Raw genomic sequence first — 20,400 nt, 5'->3', positions numbered from 1 at the left:
TTTTGTTACATAAGCAGGAAAGGAGAGTGTGTCCGATATGTGGATATACAGCAGAGATGAGGAAGTAAAGATTAAGGGTTACAGCACAGTGTCATAAGTTACCAATTGCTTTTTTTCAGTACATCCCACTTTCTCCATATTTGCTTGATTTAACCATTGAGTCTTATGACATTCATTCAGGCAGGACTTTTAAGATAATTTTATGACATTTGTTTCAACTTGCATAGCTCTGTTGTTTGTCTCTTTAACAGGAACTTTAATTAGTTTTACACTTCTTGTTTGAAATAAGTTGATGACACAAGAATGGTCAGTGATACGTATACAGTTTGTGTCACCAGTAATAAACACCACCTCCTTACTGTAGCTTAGTGCATTTTTATTTCTTTACATTGTCATACAAGCTCTGACACAGAAGCACACCAATGCCAGCCGTTTTGAAAGTAAACTTTTGTCAGCTTCTTCTATGCTAGAACACTCTACAATATCTTTATGATGGCATAGCTTTTCAGCTCCTTTCCATAATTATTTTCTTCAATATAACAAAACCTCCCTATTTAACTCCCAAAATAAAATGTTTTATTCCAGTGTACTATTTTAAATGATAAAATTATCCAGCCTAATGCCCAAAGTCATCTGTGAAGTGTCTTTGATTCGCTGGCAAAGCTGTTGTTGATATTAGATTTTTTTTTTTTCACATGAAAAGTCTCTTTCCATTTTAGGTGATTTTCTGCCCACCAAATTTTCCTTTAATGTTGACATAGCCCAAGAGCACCCACAAAGATGTGTGTTCAGCTCTGCATCTGGGTAACCAATCCTGCATTACACCAAGGATAGAAGGCTTCCATATCACATGCCAGAAGGGTCAGCACCAAAAGGCAGATTTAAATAATTCTCCTGGCCTGGACCCCAGCCAGTGTCTCTTCCTGATAGTTTCAGTGTGTAGCCATGGCATTACTCAATGAAAGTTACTTATGCAGGATGTTTATTGCAAATAGCAACAGGTTGAAGATTAGCAAATGAAAGTTGTGTAAAATAATATTGGGAAGGAGCAGTCACATGTCAACTGGCCTTCTTTTTTGCAAGGCACCATCGATGTTTCAGAGAATTTAAAAAAAAAAAAGTTTCTTTTTCAGGCTGCTACACCCAAGCAAGAAAAGATTACTTTTTACCTATAACAAAGCAGCTGAATATACCTGTCCCTCAGCTGACTAAAGAAATAGGAAAAGACAAGGTGTTTTTGGCTTCCTACCCGATTGAGATGTAGAGTATTTTACAATTTTCAGCTTTCCTTTGCTTATTTGTGACTTTCAGAATAACACAATATTCTTATTTTCAGCTTTAATTTTTTTTTACCCTTTGTGTAGGATTACAAAGGAAATAAGATAAATGCAAGCCTCGACTTTGCAATTGCAAAACTAAACATACAAGCACTGAACCAGCTTGCCCATTTATAAAACTGCTTATTAAACAATACTCCTCATTATAAACCTCTGCTTCATAATAACTATTTACAGTTCAAGAGCACACAGTAATCCAACCTCTCCATAGGAAAACACATAAAATAATGCAGTAAACCAGCCTTAGGTTTGAACAGCCACATGTAAACTTAATAACATAGGAACCTCAAAAGTTTTGATGTTTAGTTTAGATTAACATCAAAACATGGAGGGCCCCCTATGGCTCTCCATCCCCATGCAGTCCTCCTCATCTCACGTAGACTCTGTGACAGACTCTTCTTTACCTACTGTTGTTAACTTGGATAGTGAGGAGAGTGGGCCAATGATTGGCTACACTTATCAGGCATTCTTAATAAATGACAGACTCAGTTGCCATTCTGTTCTCTTTTGGTCCCATCTCCCACATGGGCCTACAAAGACAAACCATGGGTTAGGCTCTGCTAATTGGACATCATGAAGAAATAGCATGTGACTTCAATCATGTAACAAAAATCCAGTCTACCCAACTCATAACTAGAAAATGAACCATGGGGAAAATGTGTTCTGAAATTTTCGGGCTCCCAGTTAATTGGTTAAATAATTTCTGCCCGATTTAGATGAAATTTTTTCCACACAAAAAAAGTTACAAGAAAAGGTACATTTTTGCAGACACTCCAAAAATTCAAAAAGGGCAACTGTGAAGTATTTTAATATTATAGGGAGTACACAACAAAGTTCTCAGCTGATTTACATTCCGAAACCTCAGACTTCATAAGTATTAGTTGCTCAATTCTGTTGCCACAATCAATTAGGGTGAGGACTTGAATACACAAACTAACAAACAGTGCTCACCTGTATTGCAGGGAAGGTGAACAGAAGCATGGACACCAGCCCCAATCTGAGTCAGTAGGTGTATGCATGTGGTGACAGTGCAGTCACATTGCTTGTAGGCTCACCACATGCATGAGTATCCACAGTCTCAAGTTGCACAAGGACATGGCTTTCTGTAGAGGAGGGTTAGAATAGAGGGATGTTCACTTGGAGGCTTCATGGAGGTTAAGGTGGTAACATCATTCTATGACCGACCTCTGCACTGTAGTCCCATGATACCTCTGTGCTCATGCAACCGGTGATAATTTCACTTGCTGAGCTAGCCCATAGATCCTCCAGGTGGACAGTTGATATGGTTTAAATCAAAATGAAAAACAGCACAAAACACTGTTTTCTGTAACACCACTAAGGACAAGCCTGAAAACTGTGACATTCTGGTTTTCAGAGCCAAATGAATGGTGACTGTGTTGTTCATTTTCTTCAGAACACAGTAGGGTGCGAGGATGGTAGATACAGATGATTTATTTATTTTTAGACTTGAGGAGAGAGGAGGAGGAAATAGTTCAGTGGATTTTTTTTCCCTTACTGTTGGAAAATGAAGGATGAAGGCCAAATATTTTCAGTCTTGATTTAAAAAAAAAAGTGTTAAGGCTAGTCCTGCATATGGAATATGCCGAAATACCAGGATAAGTAGAAAATAAGCAAATTAACACAAGTGTATTGTCAAAAATAAATAAATGATGAGAGATGTTAGTTTCTGACTATCAAATTTGTATTTCGTTTAAGGGCCTGTGGATGTTAATATACTTGCCAAATGTAGTCCCTGCTTATCAAATCCATGTAAAAATGATGGCACTTGTAATAGTGATCCTGTTGACTTCTACAGATGTACCTGCCCATATGGTTTCAAGGTATGTACTGGGTGGTGAGAAGAGAGTTGAAGAAAATGTAAGCTTCATCATTTGCCCCACTCATGAAAAGTCTCTTTTGGCTCTCTTCCACCAGTCTTTTTTGTTTTATTTTATCTTGTCGTTCTGTCTGCAGGGCCAGGACTGTGATATTCCAATTCATGCCTGCATCAGTAATCCTTGCCAGCATGGTGGAACTTGCCATTTAAAAGAAGGAGAAAAAGATGGATTTTGGTAGGGGTTTTTTAAATCAATAAAAACAAAAGAAAAGTCTACTGAGATTGAACTGCTTGTTAAGGAAAACTAAAATCTTTTGGCTGTTAATCTTTGGCTCCTAGAGAGTAATGAGGAGAGGAGATGTTTGTTGATAAACCACAGCAGTAGTCTTTCAGGGCTTCTGGAGTATTAGGAAAAAATTCTGTCCTTAGAAAGCTTAAAGTGCTTTAAAACTGTTTTAAAAAAATGTGATTAGTCAAGGCATATCAGGGCAAGACAACATAGTATTGACTCCATTATGTTAATTAATAGCTAGCTAGATCCCTGCTGAAAAAGTCTCACAATTCAGCTGTTGTTGTGTATATTACTTCAACAGACAGCATGTAAATGATAAGTTGTAAATCCCAGTGAAACAAAAAATTAATGATTCATTCCAAACCACTATGCCAGTAGATAAACATGCTGTGAGCATTTTTAATCTTGTTATTTAATCACACAGTACAATTACTCCAGATGTACTTCATGAATTATGAAATATAGTTCTTTATTAAATGACTAATAATTTCACATTAGAATGCTAATCTACTCCTCAAGCTTGTTAGAAATGCCACTTTAAAAAGAAACACTCTTTATTCTGCAATTCATTAAGAAATTATCCTTATTTATATATCCAAATTCTGTTTCAAGATTAGACTCTTTCCAATTAAAAATTAACTCTATACATTTTAATATCATGCCATAGTCATGTTTTAATAAGAATCTAAAGGGACACAGTCACAGTTTGAAACCTCATAATTTGACCTATCTTTCTTCTTTTTTAATATTGTGTGCGTTTTCAAAAGTCCAATTAACAACATAATCACAGTTACGGGTGCAATATAAATATAATAGATACACTGAATTATATCAAAATATGTGTCAAGTATATAGATAGATTGATATAATATATAGATATTAATATTATATTTTTATTTATTATTTGTTTTTAATATGCTACGTGCTGTGAAAACATGCATAAATGAAGGTACAATCTCTGCCTTGAAGAGTTTACAGTCTTTACATAATAAATAAATCATCATTATATTACATTCATGTATATTGTATATTAGACTCTGCTCCTGCAAACATTTATATGAGTAAAGTTAAGCATATGCATAATCTTTCCAAGATAAAGGCCTTCTATGTATTAATATATTATAACACTTTGGTGATATTTTGTATGTTTTAAAAAATCAGTTTTAGAGATCAGCACTCATAAGCAGTCCTATAATATAAAGGTAGCATGCATTCAATAGAAGAACATAAATGGGGAAGGAAACATTTAGTTTTGAAATGCAAGGATAGGTCTATAATTAAAATTATTTTCTGAAAAATACTGGCAGTGTTATAAAATTTAAAAAAAACTGTAGAACTCTTACAAATGATATAGAACTTAATAACTAATGTTATAATTGTGTGTTTAGTTCTCTGATTCATCATAAGCAAGTATATTTTCTGTATTACAGGTGCACTTGTGCAGATGGATTTGAAGGCGAAAACTGTGAAGTGAATGTTGATGACTGCGAAGATAATGATTGTGAAAATAATTCTACCTGTGTAGATGGAATTAACAACTACACTTGCCTTTGCCCACCTGAATATACTGGTAGGAATATGAGGAAAAACGCAGGCAATTTAACACTGATTGTAAATTAATAGCATTATGCTTTAAAGTTTGTGATTGAATCCTGGCTCCACTGAGGTCAATGGAAGTTTTGCCATTGACTACTGTGGGGTCAGGTTTTCACCCTGTGACTCTTTTATTTGGTTTATTTGGTCAAATGTATAATTACAAACAAAAAACACACACCAAACAACACACCACACTGCACCAATGCACTCTTGATGTTCATTCATTGATTTTTTTAAATTAACAAATAACATTTTGAAAGTTAAAAATTATGAACATTTTGTTTTAATTTAAAAGAGAAAATTGTCTTCGCCAGCACTAAGGTCCAGCTAAGCCCCGGGGAGGACAGTCAAGGAAAAAAGTAGGAGCTGTACAGATCTAAGGTCAACCCTTATGGTTTCCTTCCTCCACCGCCACAAAATATTAACTGAGCACAGGGCTCACACCTTGCCAGAACAGAACAGTGGTTGTGGCAAGACCTCCCTCTGCACAAAAGCATAGTGGTGACAAGGGAATATAATCTTATCTCCCTCTGTTCTCAGCCCCAGTGCGCATGCTCATGCACACATGTGCTCCCCAGTAATTTTTTTCTTGTAGTTGTTTACCTGTCAGTGTCAGTTGCAGGCCAGGTATAAACCATTCCTTTCTCATATAAAGCGTGGTTACTCCAGTTTTATTGCTGTAGTAACTCTTATAGACTCTGTGGCCTCAGCTGGAAAGTGGGAATGGAAGATCCTGAAAATCAGGAACTTTAGAGAACAGGAAGCAGGGTATTTTATTTATTAAGATGCATTCACTGTGTGTCAGTAAATTGCTAAGTGCATATATAGCTTAAATACATAACTCATAATCAAACACACAAAGTATTTAAAGAACTGTCCTGACGCCGGAATAAACTCCACTCGATCGTCCTATCCCATAATCACAGTTGGTCTCCCTGCCCCTAGGAAAACACACGAGAAAACAGGTGAGTCTTGCAGCATGCTGTAAAAAGCACTAAATCTGGGCTCTGGTGGATGGCCAAAGAGGGAAGTGAATTCCAGAAAACAAGGTCCTCATCAAGAACACAACCACCAACATTCTTCCGTTTAAGCCAGGGCAATATTAACTTGAATGCCACACCCCCACTAAGTGCCCATACCTTTAGGCTTTAAAACTTAAAGCCAAAACCTTAAATCTGCATCCTGGAAATCAATTGACAACATGTGCAGGTCACAGAACTCAGGGAAATGTGTTTTGTACAAGGAATACCACTTACAAGTCATTTAACTGCATTCATACACTATCTGCAATTTCCAAATGATTTGGTGATGTAGCTCCATGCAGAGTGAATTACAATAACTGAAATAGGAAAGGTATGAATAAGTATGGTGAGGTCCACATCTAAAAGAAAAGGACACAATGTTCTGTTAAGTACAGATGACAGAACACACTTTTGCCATTTGCTACTAACAGTATATCTAGGAGCAACTGACGATTCAAGAGAATCCCTAGCTGTAAGTCTTAGAAATGAATGGTAGCCAAACCCCAGCCCGAATAAAGGTGCATATATAATATCTGGCATTTTTCCTGTAATCCTTATATCAGTTTTATGTGAGCTGAGTCTCAGCCAGCTAGCTGTCAGCAATTTCAAAATCTCCATTAGCCACTAGGTAAGTCATTCCACTGCACACGCAGATTGGAAGAGATGGAAGTATAGAGCTAGGTGTCATTAGCTAACCATTTTCTGCATTAGCTCTTTTGAGGTTTTGTGTATCCATGGAAAAGGTTAAGTCCTCATCTGCATGAGCTTTTAGCCCTAGTAACTTCGTAGTGTGTTACCAGAGTTTTGTTTTGTTTTTGTTTTATGGCTTTTGTCTCAGACTGTCTTTTCTCCAGATACGTTAGACTACTCCAGTCCTGTCTGCTGAGACACGAACGTCACAGGGCCATAACTATTTTATGAACATCTTTAGAGTTAATTATGTAATAGCATAAAATTATTAAGCATATTTTTATACAGTTTCTGTCCTGCTTTGCTTTTTAAGTGTCTCTGCCTATACGTGGTTAGGGAAATGTAATGTAACAACTTGGGAAGTGAGAAATCTTGGTAATGTGTTTTTATTTTAATTTGCTGTTGCAGTTGTTTGTTTTTTAGTCTGGTGGCAAAACACCAGAAAACAGTATTGTAACTTTAAAAACAAAACAAAAAAGCTGACTTGTCCTTGGGGAAATGTCAGGTAATTACATTTCTGTGGAGGGCAGCATTCTGTCCTTGGACAGAATAGCTCTAAGAAGAAAAATTCATCCTGGTTTCTCTAAATCAAAACTTTGATTTGGTTTTCTTGTTGCTTTAAGTCTAGTTTAAAAAAGAAAATAACTTGAACTCTTAAAAACAATTAACTCTGTTTTCAGAGGTGTACTGTGTATTCACAATTCCTGTTGATGTCATTGTAGTCAGTGGGAACTGTATGTTCTCAACATCTCTGAAAATAAGGCCAAACAGTTTTATAAGCTCTGTACTATTAATTGTATGGTCTTTAGAGATTATGGTCAAGATTTTAAAATACTTCAATACCTCTCAGGTTTTCCTCATCCTGTCCCTCCCCCTCTCTCCCCCCCACGAAAATACTTTCTAAATATATATGGCCAGATTTGCCTGGTGTATATAACTCTATACACCATAAAATCAGCTACTGTGATTTCACCCAGTGTACAATGACTTCACATCCTGCCTTAACTGACCCTGCAGTCTCAAATAAATAAATAAATAAGCCTATCATGTTATAATTTTAACTTTGTACAGCTAACAAACCATGTCAAGATCTGAGAATGGGGAAACAGTAGTGTACAGAGTATAAAACAATGTTACAATTGGTTAAAGGTCACAAATTGTTTTTATGATATTTTGTTCTCTGCCTGATTCAAAGGTAAGTAACTAAATCTCAGTCTAAGTAACTCAATCTGCATGAAGAACTTTATAAATTTCACATGTAGCAATCTCTACATACTGCAGTCCATTGTCTCCCACAATTCTGGATATCTGGGCTGCTCTCCTCTCTCTGCAGCTTCACAGAAGCAGATCAGTGTTTGGCATTGCACTCTCTGGCCATGCTTCCCCCCTTTTACCTCCCCACCCTTCGCTTCAGCTTGCCACCATATTCTCTGTGACAGCAGACAGTGGCAGTTTTTGTAGCTCACACCCTCACTCTTCTGTTTTTTATCTTTTTCTGCCTACTTTTTGGGCAGTGGGTAGCAGTGCTCTTCCTTGCCGCATTCCTCCTCCTCCCTTAGTTGGTTAGTCCCTCAGGGATTTAACCTTCCCTGAGTCTCTACTTCAGCATCTTCCTGCTAGCTCCTCTTCCCCTGTACAGGCAAATCAGAACAGCCAAGAAAACATTGGGTCAAACTGAAGCACTGCGAGGCAGCTTTTCCAGGCTTGGCAGACAGTAAGTTGTGCCCAGTCTGTACTCAGACAACCAACTCTAAATCTGTTAGGTCCTGGTGCTATCAGTCAGACAGGCAGATCAGGTTCGCTACCCACCCAGGCAGACGCAACTCCAATGGAGGAAAATGGACCAGGACTCCCAGCAGGGTGAGGCTCCAAAAGTGATGAGGACCTTGACTGCTCAACTTGGGGGTAAGTCCCAGGGAACTCTTGCAGAACAAAGTGGGGAGGCTTGTAGGGCCAAAAGTCCTCCTCCCTCCCTCCCCCCCATCTAAAAGTGAGTTCTGAGTGCCCTGGAGAAAGAAGCAGGGCCTCTAATTAAACTCCTTTCCTCACAAGCCAACCAGGAGAGGTTGGACAAGAAGTCCCCCATCCTGCTGGGGAATGGGACTCAGCAGGGGAGGATTCTGAATCAAACTTCTTGTGAGGGCTTCAGACCCTAAGGAAGGCTAGCTGCAAAAGGCCTCACCAAAGCCACAGCAGAGCTATTACATCCTGAAACAAGCTAAACAAGTTAAAAAATGTAAACAGGCAAAAAACAGAAAGAAAAATCACACAAAAAACCAAGAAATACAAGTCCTATGTCGTCTTTTCCTCCTTATCCTCTTTCTGCTCCTCCACTAGGGAAGGTGAGCGGTCTGGCTCTGAATCCAAACAGGAATCGGGGGGAAAATAGAGCAAAGATTTTTCGTGGTTTTTTTTTAAGAAATGTAAAGCTACATGCATCAAGGCTGTTCCATGATTCAGACCCAACCTGAGCAGTCTCATCAGAGTAAGCCTTAGAGTAAATTTCTTGTCTCAAAAGCCTTTCCCGAGGCAGCAATACTTCTTTGTTCTTCCTTCGAGGAAGTGATTAGGGATGAATGGAACAAGCCTGATAAGGACAAGCTCATTAACAAGAGCAACCTCGGGCTCTATAACTAACATTCAAGAACCTAAGGGATCTATTGATGGCTCTGTAGCATCCCTTCCCTGGGATGATTAGCCCCTCTGAAGGGGCGTTTTACCCCAAGGATTCTACGGATAGAAAGATGGAGGCCATTCTCAAAAAAGACTTAGAAGCATCCTCCGCCACACTCTGAGCATCCTAGCAGCTACCTGCTTTGCAAGATCCCAAAGCCCTTAAGGACAGAGATCGTCCTGACTTTGGTTCCATTTTAAAGCAAGTCTCCCAAGCAGCAGCATTTGTAGCTAACACCTCAATGGATGCAATGAGCTTCTCAGCCCGTGCCATGGCCTCTGTCAAACACTGTTTATGTCTCCATCTCCAGACAGTTGATACTCTAAGCTAGTTCTTTGCACTGCCAAATTTACATGGTCTCTCCTTTTTGGAGAAAATCTGGGGAAGGTGGTGGCTGATTGTAGCAAAATCCAAACAATCTCTCCCTTCCTCACTAAGTGCCCCCAGAAGAGAGTTTAGACTGGCTTTCAGACAGAGGCACTCCTTTTGCCCCTCATCCTCACTCAGGTAACATCAAAGGGACAATAGATTCTCCAAGGGAAAACAGCAAAATTGAGGTCCAGGGGGAAAGCTTAGAGGGATCTCAGCACTTCAAACTTATTGTTCAGACATTTGGTTTCTCTTCAACCAACCCATTCACGAATCCTAGGAATACAAAGAGATCAAAATACTTCACAAGGGAGGCAGACCCTTATGCCCTGGGGACAGATGCCCTGTTGCATAGTTGGCTGCAGGGCCTACTATGTGCATTTCCACCCTTCCCACTACTGGGGAAGGTGGTCCAGAAAATAAAATGAGAACAGGCGATGGTAATTCTTATAATTCCTCATTGGCCAAGGAGACCTTGATTCTCAGACCTCATTTAACTGTAACTCCCACACCAGCTTTCGTGGAGAGTGGACATCCTCTCTTCATCTAGACTCAAAATGACTTCAATTAACAGCAAGGCTATTGAAAGGGAGGCACTGGAAGGTCTCAGTCTGCCCTCCAGAGTCATTAAGGCATTGCTTTTGGCGAGAAGACTATAAAAATACTCCTCTGTCTGGTCAGATTCTACAAGTGCTCAGTATAATGCATATCCTGGAAATCCTGGAATCCTAACCATTCTATACTTCCTCCAGAAAGGCGTAGAAAGAGGCCTTTAGCCCTGTACCATTGTATGTCAGGTTTCCGCTCTTAAGAACGTGCTTATTCTCAGGATCCTCTGGCTATCTGGCAGAAAATTCACAGGTAGCAAGATTCCTTCAAGTAGTCCAATTAGCCAGATTAGCGGTCAAATCACTTTCCAGAATGGAACCCACCTCTGGTTTTGAGGACTGGCAAGCCATCTCTTTGAGCCTTTGACTTCACTGTTGGCCTTTTATTTATCTGTTAAGACTTGTTTCTTAGTAGCTATCCAAGCTTAGATATCAGAAGAGCCTTGAAAGTCTATCTCAAACATATAGAATCCATGTCCTTGCACACAAAATGCCAGGACTTAGAGTTTTCAAGTGCTCCATCATCTGGCAGATTAGACTATGTATTGTGGATTGTTATACATCATCAGTGTTTTCCTATACCAGAAGGCATCAAGGCACAATCCACGAGATTCTTAGCAACCTCATGGCGGAATGAGCAAGTGCATCCACTCTGGAAATTTGCAAAGCGACCACTTGGTCTATAGGTAATATCTTCATTAAGCACTACAAGGTAGACTTTCTATCAGAAGGGTCTGCAGATGGTGGTCTAGAATAATATGGACCTTTGAGTGAGCTCACAAAAAGGTGGGTACTTCTTTTCTACCAACCTCTTCTTTCATAACCATCCCTATATCTGATCACTGCTCGCTACTTTCCAGACATCCAGGATTGTGGGAGATGCTGGGCTGCAGAATGGAAATTTTCTTACCAATAATTTCCTTTCTGCAAGCAGAATTCTATGAACCCTAGATGGCTCATGAGCCAAGGGTCAGCCGTTAAGTAGAATCATTACTGTAGGACAATCCTTGCTGATCTAATGTACATAGTTGTTTCATTATCTCTGGAATATTTGTCAATAATGAGGCTATGCAGATTTCATAGTTTGGGAATAACTCATCTGGTGGCAAGTGGAAGCAGAGAAGGCCTGGCCAGAGACTGGTTCACCTCTGTGAAGTTGCAGAGAGAGGAGACCAGCCCAGATGTCCAGAATTAGAATTCTGGGAGATACTGCTTGCTTAATAGAAACAGTATCGTAATTTTTTTTAAAGGGAAAAAAACTATTAACAATGTTTCAGGTGTATTTAAAATATTTCTCAGCAGTGTTTGCAACTCAGGCCTTCCAGCATTCTTCTAATGTGTGAGAACTGAAAATTGAAATTGACTATAAATAAAAGTGAAACTGACTAATCTGGTTTTATTTGTCCTCACTGGGTAAAATGCCATAGATAACCAGAGTATAAACAGTGACAAGTGAACATCATTTCATTCACATTATTTGTATTTTAGTCATCTAAACCATCATTAACACAGAAAAATATATTTCTTAAAAATATTTTGATAGTGTTCCATTAATCAGAACTAGCCGTAAAATCAATTGAAGTGAACAGTTACAGGAATCTAGGGCCAGATCTTCAACTGGTGTAATATGCCCTAGATCACCATTGACTTCAGTGGAGTTACACTGATTTACACCACTTTTTTAAAGCTTAATTCCTTTCTTCTCTAAGACTTAATTAGTAGTTTGGATTATATTTTTCCAATTAGATTCTTGTGGTTCTTGTTCTGTTCTATTAATTCTTGGATCTGTCCGTGTTGAAGATTCATGGTGCATGGCAACTGAATGTGGACTTGCACCATGCCAGAATATTTTTTAAGTGAATGGCTGTCTGTAAATGCAGTTTAATATTTCTACACAGGATAAGGAAAATGTTCAGAGTTTGGCAATCTAAAATGTAAATTGTTCATGCTTGAGTTTATTTTTTGGGATGGTAGGCATGTAGGATCTCAAGATTATCTCTGAAACAGCAGTTTCCTGTATAGGTAAACTTTCAAAATACTGTGAAGGGTATTCTATCTCAAAACCTGTCAATGTGTGCATGTCTCCTGCCACATTTTGAAAATTGTTGTCTAACAGTTGTCACAGAATTGAAAAATGTGGCTTGTGGCTTTCTTAATAGTCAGAATTCCATATCTGCCAAGTTAAGATTGTGCTTTGCAGTTAACACTATCATCACAGTGTCAAAGACAAGTATGGTATGTGTGTTGGACTGTAAACATTCGTAAGATGTAACTATGAAACCCACAGTAAGCACACAGGATCAGAAGAGACCTGGAGTTGCTGGTGAATAACGTGTAAAGTTGCTCACATTATGTCCTGCACTCTTTAACTTTGCCTTGCTCTCTTAATTATCATCTCATTTTTTATCCTCAAATCTAATGAATGTCAGGTCATTACATGTACATACTAGAAATTAAAATGGATCATTTCTCTTGTTCATTACCATGTCATTAGAACACATATCTCCTTGGTCTAGCAGTGCAACTCTTTCTATGCCAGCAGTAGCACATACTTCTTACTTTTCTTGTTTGTTTTGTTCTGCTGTAGGTAAAAATTTGAAGCTTGCTTCACTTTGCTATGCAAACCTCTCTGCTGCTATAGTTGTGCATTAGCTTAATGTGCTGTTGTATTACAATGTAAAAAGTCTCTTGTCTCTTCTGTCTTTGTCACTGCAAGCTGCTAATCTGAATGAAGTGGAAAAAGGTCAGTTGTCTTTTAAGCCTATTTTCACTTACCTTGGTTTCTTGCTTTTCTTTTCTTTAAAGGTGCATGGATTTAAGTGTATGCACGTGATCAGAGAAATGATATAGTTAACATTTAGCAAGCTTACCCTAAATCCTCAGATCGGGCATTTTACTGTTTGTCCATACATGTCAAATGAATGCTATTAAAGGTAAAAATACAGCTCTTGCACGGAAGACAGTGATACAAAAACAGACCATTAACACTGTATACATTCTTTTTAAAATATACTAAAACTTACCTTATGCATCCTCACTGGTGACCAATAAAAATGGCTTGCTTTACAGAGATGGTCTCCTAATAAAGCTTGCACCCAACCCAAGTAAGACATACTTTGGTTCAGTTCTAATGCTTTCTAGATTCTAAAATACCCATTAAATTTTCTTATATGAATTGTCCTGCTAGACATTAGGTTGTGATGTCCTCCTGTTTATCATTGTAGTGACCAAGTGTTACACCATATACTGCACCTGAAAAATCACACAGTGATAAGAGGCTGTGCAACAGAGAAAGTTAATAGAGATATATGCAGCCTTAATTTTGAGTAACCTTGTTTTGGGTTTCTGTCAAAACATTAATGTCACTAAAACACAAGGTTGATTTAAACCAGTAATGGAAGAGATTCTGATCAATCATTTTGAATTACATCAGTTCCTAGCACTGGTATTTCATGATTAATTTTAAGTAGCTGAAGGATATGCCTGTTTTTCCTCCTCCTCATTTCCTGTCCTCTTTCCATCTCTTCCCCCAAACAATCTGCCCCATCACAGAAAATCCTCCTTTAGAGAGGTGAAGGGTGGACTGAGTTTGTTAGTGCCATTCTTTGAATGGGTGGGAATGGGTCACTGAAATACAACATAAGATACTCCTGAGGGTTCTGTTTGCTGCTCAGAACCACACTCAGATCCTGAACCAGGAGTGGGCAAACTACAGCCCGGAGGCTGCATCTGTCCCTCCAGATGTTTTAATCTGGCCCTCTAGCTCACACTGGGGAGCTGGGTCTCGGGCTTGCCCCACTCTGCGTGGCTCCCAGAAGCAGTGGCATGTTCCCCCCTCTGGCTCCTATGCATAGGGACAGCCAGGGGGCTCCACACACTGCCCCTTCCCCAAGCACCACCCCCACACCTCCCATTGGCCAGGAACTGCAGCCAATGGGAGCTGCAGGGGCGGCATCTGCAGACAGGGCAGTGTGCAGCGCTGCCTGGCCGCACCTCCTCATAGGAGCCGGAGTGGGGGGACATGCCGCTGCTTCTGGGAACTGCTTGAGGTAAGTGCCACCCAGAGCTTGCCCCCCTTCTGCACCCCAATCCCCTGCCCCAGTCCTGATATCCCTCCTGCCCTCTGAACCCTCGGTCCCACCCTGGCGCATCCTCCTGCACCCCAAACCCCTTATCCCCAGCCCTACCCCAGAGCCCTCCCCCCCACACCCCAGCCCGGAGCCCACTCCCGCATCCTGAACTCCTCATTTCTTGCCCCACTCCAGAGCCCGCACCCCCAGCCAGAGCCCTCATCCCCTCCCACACCGCAACCCCCAATTTTGTGAGCATTCATGGCCTGCCATACAATTTCCATACCCAGATGTGTCCCTCGGGCCAAAAAGTTTGCCCACCCATCCTAAACTCTCACCCTCATAAGGTAGCTCATTGCTCTGTGACCACCCTGCCAGGCTGGTGTACAATTGGTTTATTTTATTATGACTGTTAGTGTGCATATCATTAGGAAAGCTAGCTACCATTCAAACACAACACCACTATTTAAAAATAAATTCATCATCTTATTTTTAATGGTGAAACCAAACCGCACAGAAAAACCAAACCAAAACCAAACTGCACTGACTACTGAACTAGCCCATGTAATTTTTAAAATGAAATTTGCTTTATAAGTGTGCAAAGTACCTTTGTCACACTCACTGAATTCTTGCAGTATAAAGTATAAATTATCTGAATTTTCTTTCAGAACTTTAAAAATATCAAAATGTGAATTTTTTGTGTCCATGAAGAACATTGTTTAAAATGGAGTATAAACTGTAGCTGTGCTACTGTGCACACACGCTTCCCAATTCAAGCTTGAATGGGTATCCCCCTTGTATAATTATGTCTACTCATTGAAATACCTGTTTTATAGGAGATTAAAAAGAGAAAACATAATCCGAAAAAAGGTGGTAGTTATTGGATATGTGTGAAACAAGTGAAAAACATAATATATTGTAATTACTGTAACCCACACAATCAAATTATTAAAAAGCTCAGGGGAGGTAAACTAGGATTCAAAGACAAAATTAAGCAGGTGTACAGAAATGTGATGCACATTTTATGCTAGTTAGTTTACTAGTGTATATGAAATTGCATTTAGCTGATCATAAATTACTAGCAGTAGAAGTCTGTTTGTTTATTGCAGAGGCCTTTATGTCTTAATTGTTAATTCGGTAAGAAAAAGAGGAATAATAGAAATCAACTATTAACTCAGTTTAATGAAGTACTACACCAACCAATTATATAACCTGATTTAAACATTTCCAAAAATACAGTATTTACACAGTCCTAGTGGCTAACGAGTAAAAACGTAAATGCATCTAATGCACTTGGGCACCAGTTAAGTATGGTACTTAAGCACATGCCTGACTTTAAGCACCTAGGTAGTCCAATTTAAGTGAGAGCCATATCCGTTTAAGTCATGTGCCTAAGTACCCTGCTGAATCAAGGCCTTGGTATTGTGACTTATGAGAGTTCAAAGAGAAATACTTTTATTACTCTCACCCTGGGTTGCTCCTAATAAAATATTCCATTTAATGTAACTAGTTTATCTCAAGCGATTGTAAATTATTATTAGAGCACTGTGATCGTTCCACTAGTTATGATGCATTTCCACTCACGATTAAAAGCCGAATCCTGAGAATGTACACAATCCTTGATAACGTGATTAGATTCATTGATTTCATTGGGACTACTCCCAGGAGTACTGTTTGGTATCATCAGGCTATAATTCACTATTTTTCTGCATGATGTTATATTGTTTTTAAAATACTTATTGCACAATCCTTACCTGCCAATACCTATTATTGCTTTATTGTTATTATCACATTAAACAGCATAATAAGTAAGGTCTCAGTCTTGCACTGGGGATCCACTAGCATGGGATGTAAATGAATGGAATTCCACTGGCATAAAATTCGAATAATGCAGAGGTGAAGCAGAGCCAGAAGTTATATTTAAAATAATTTTGACAGTCTGATTTTCAGTGGTTTGCAATGGGACTTTAACACTCTGAGTTGAAATCTGCTTCCTAATGCCACTGAGAATTTTGTTCTTTAATGTTAGTTAAAACAACTTAAAACTTTGATCTTTTGTTTTAATTGGCGTGGTGGTTACAATTTCATTTAGATTACAAAAAGAAAAGGAGTACTTGTGGCACCTTAGAGACTAACCAATTTATTTGAGCATAAGCTTTCGTGAGCTACAGCTCACTTCATCGGATGCATACAGTGGAAAATATAGTGGGGAGATTTTATATACACAGAGAACATGAAACAATGGGTGTTACCGTACAGACTGTATCAAGAGTGATCTGGAAAGGTGAGCTGTCGGCCACCAGGTTTGCCATGACATTATCGGGGATACTGTTCCTGATGGCTTGTACTCCATCTTTGTGTGGAATGTTGGTGTAGAGGGCTTCTACCCTGCTGAAGTGAAGAAACAGATTGACAGAGCCAGAAGCGTACCCAGAAGTTACCTACTACAGGACAAGCCCAACAAAGAAAATAACAGAATGCCACTAGCCATCACATTCAGCCCCCAACTAAAACCTCTCATCATCAAGGATCTACAACCTATCCTGAAGGATGACCCATCACTCTCACAGATCTTGGGAGACAGGCCAGTCCTCACTTACAGACAGCCCGCCAACCTCAAGCAAATACTCACCAGCAACAAAAACACTAACCCAGGAACCTATCCTTGCAACAAAGCCCATTGCCAACTGTGTCCACATATCTATTCAGGGAACACCATCATAGGGCCTACTCGTATCAGCCATACTATCAGAGGCTTGTTCACCTGCACATCTACCAATGTGATATATGCCATCACGTACCAGCAATGCCCCTCTGCCATGTACATTGGCCAAACTGGACAATCTCTACGTAAGAGAATATATGGACACAAATCAGACATCAAGAATTATAACATTCAAAAACCAGTCGGAGAACACTTCAGTCTCTTTGGTCACTCGATTACAGACCTAAAAGTGGCAATTCTTCAACAAAAAAACTTCAAAAACAGACTCCAACGAGAGACTGCTGAATTGGAATTAATTTGCAAACCGGATACAATTAACTTAGGCTTGAATAAAGACTGGGAGTGGATGTGTCATTACACAAAGTAAAACTATTTCCCCTTGTTTATTTCCCCTCCAACTGTTCTTGTCAATTGCTGGAAATGGCCCACCTTGATTATTACTACAAAAGGTTCCCCCCCGCCTCTCCTCCCCCCGCTCTCCTGCTGGTAATAATTCCTGATCACTCTTGTTACAGTCTGTATGGTAACACCCATTGTTTCATGTTCTCTGTGTATATAAAATCTCCCCACTATATTTTCCACTGTATGCATCCGATGAAGTGAGCTGTAGCTCACGAAAGCTTATGCTCTAATAAATTTGTTCATCTCTAAGGTGCCACAAGTACTCCTTTTCTTTTTATGGATACAGACTAACACGGCTGCTAGTCTGAAACCTTAGATTGTGTAGTTTGTCAACTCTCAACCTTCCACTTTAACTCCATATAGTTTAACTAGAACTAACATTCTCTAAAACAATCTGTTGTATAAATCAGATGTAGTTAATAACTAGTGACTTCAGTCAAAAACATGAGGAGGAAAAACTGTATAACTTTCATGGAAAGTTAAAAGACTGCAGAAATAGACTTACAATTTATGGTGGTCTAGCACAGAATAAAAAATAATAGTACACCCACACAAACACACACACACACACACACACCCCATCCAGTAACTACTTTAACTTCAATTAAGCCTGCCCTGTACACTTGGTATATTGCTTTGGAACACTGTATACTTTGTTATGGTGATTAAAATTGACTACTATTTTTTCTTATTTTGATTCAGTCCTTTGCTGCAGTGCTGATGGTTTAAGAATATTTCTGTAATACCTTCAGATAATTTTCTTGGTTGGTACTTTGTCAAGTTATTTCATTTATAATTTCATTTTCTGTTACACCGCCTCCCAACTCCTCTGTAAATAATGTAGTCATTTATACATAGAATTTACATATCCAGTTATCCAAAATAACAATAATAATGATCTAAATCCTTTTGAACCTGATTGTATTGTTCCTTATTATTTATTGTATTGCTACTGTTTTAAGCTTTAGAAATTAAACTGTGGAATTATTTTATAGAATTGTTTTTGATATTTTCCACACAACTATTTAAACTAATTAATCTGTCATTGCTTGATCTTCTAAATTATTTAGAAAATACAACAATTTTTTATAGCAATTTTCTAGTCTTTAAGACTCTGGTCACTTGGCAGGGAACTTATGAAAGCCACAGTTATCATTTTACTAAATGGGTGAATGAGTGGATGACTGTACACATGTAACATTGATGTGAAACTTTGTTGAACTTAAAGATGCACAGTAGTATCACAACCATTTTTCTTACCTGAAGTATGTTTTAAAAAACTGGAGCTACAATTCCTGATTTAGGTGACTTTCCAACGTTTTCCTTCTGAATAAAGACAAAAAGCACAATCTGCCATTTCTTTTCGTAGGTATTTCACTTTTGTCACTATCTCTTAATTTTTTTAAAATTAATTTTCTCCCTTGCATCTTGTTCATACTGATTAAATTCTGGAGAACTCAAGATTTTAGAACTTCAGTCTTTGTCCCTCTATTTACTCTTTTAGGAACAACTTTTCAGAAGTGTTCTTCAAATAAGTACACCTAAAAAAGTGCTGTTTTTCATGCTTATTCTTCACTAACTACAAGTTTTTTTTATTTAATTTTTAGGTTTTTTTTATATTAGTTTATATTTTGGGTGCCTACAACTGTGCTTATGCAAATACTTAGATGGGCAGTTATGTATTTTATCTCTTATTTATTTATTTTTATGTTTTTTCTCTGGTATATATGTAGATGCAAAAATAACATTTCGGGAGTTCAAATTTTGGAGGCTAATCTGAAGCTTCTTCGAAAAGTTTGTTCTTAGTTTGCTTCTCTTGTCTGTAAATCTTTCAGAGTATCCATGGTTGTTTTGATCAAATAGATCATATTTACTTAAAACCTGGCCTTTGTTCATATGGTTCTTTATGTTCTTCCTTCATCACATTGGCCACAGGATTTCCCACTTCCTTGCTGTAGTGCAATATTTCCCTTTTTAGATTACCTATTAATGTACTGTTTGAACTAAATATTTCTGTCTGGACTGACTTCTTGATTTACTTCACAATATTGGTCATTTCCCTCATTGGGTTTTTGAAATAAAAATTTGCAAAAATGTAAGGGGATATTTTCCTTCCTTTCATACTCCCAGAACGTATGATTATGTAGTAACCCTTCAAATCAACAAGAGTCAGAAGACCTTTTAGTTGGACAATAGGTTCATATCCCAGTCAGACCTTAGACTGCACTGTCTATATATTGTACAAAGCTTCCATAAAAAATCAAACTCTTACCAGGTCCTCAGAAGTGGTTGCTGATGTTTTCAGACCATTTGGCAACTGTAGGCCCAGATTCTAGCAAAGTTGGATTGATCTTCTATTTTCAAGCGAAACAATACAAAACTGTGTTTACAGCTGAGTTTCACTTTTGAACTTTTGTCCTCAACCTTCAACTGTACCCAGTATCCACTGGCCACAGCTAGAGGATTAGGCTTTAAACTCCCTTATCCATGAGCTGGAGCCATTTTCCAGCTGACAGTTACTAGAGTGCAGTGTACTCCGGCCATGCCCCCTCTACTTTGGTACACCCTCCACATCCAGATCTAGAGCATTTGGAGAATTGCACAGTGTTAAACTCCTGTTCCACAGAGAGGTCTGCCACATTTGGTAGTCCCCCAGGCAATTTAAAATGTCAGGGCCAGTGATAATATGACAGTAATAATGCAGCCTTTGGCACAATCTCTGACCAGTGGAACAAGCAATACATGTTTAAAGAAGTGGGGGTTTTTACCCATGAAAGC

General features: G+C 38.7%; 1 protein-coding gene across 9 annotated transcripts in view; it reads left to right on the top strand.

The window, feature by feature from the left end:
- Window positions 1-20,400, top strand: part of SLIT2 (slit guidance ligand 2) — a 422,385-nt gene that overhangs the window by 363,111 nt on the left and 38,874 nt on the right. For 7 of the 9 annotated variants that reach the window (XM_075128006.1, XM_048848731.2, XM_075128010.1 and 4 more), the window contains 4 exons: window positions 3,054-3,178; window positions 3,312-3,409; window positions 4,897-5,036; window positions 13,142-13,168. In XM_075128006.1, coding sequence (XP_074984107.1) covers window positions 3,054-3,178; window positions 3,312-3,409; window positions 4,897-5,036; window positions 13,142-13,168 — 390 coding nt within the window. The remainder of the gene's footprint in view (window positions 1-3,053; window positions 3,179-3,311; window positions 3,410-4,896; window positions 5,037-13,141; window positions 13,169-20,400) is intronic. The other 2 variants (XM_075128007.1, XM_048848733.2) reach the window with 1 other exon arrangement.

Source organism: Caretta caretta, chromosome 4, assembly GCF_965140235.1.
Source record: "Caretta caretta isolate rCarCar2 chromosome 4, rCarCar1.hap1, whole genome shotgun sequence".
In the NCBI taxonomy this organism is placed as follows: Eukaryota; Metazoa; Chordata; order Testudines; family Cheloniidae; genus Caretta; species Caretta caretta.
Note: the sequence above shows the minus strand (reverse complement) of the source record. Positions and strands in the feature narration are given on the sequence as shown.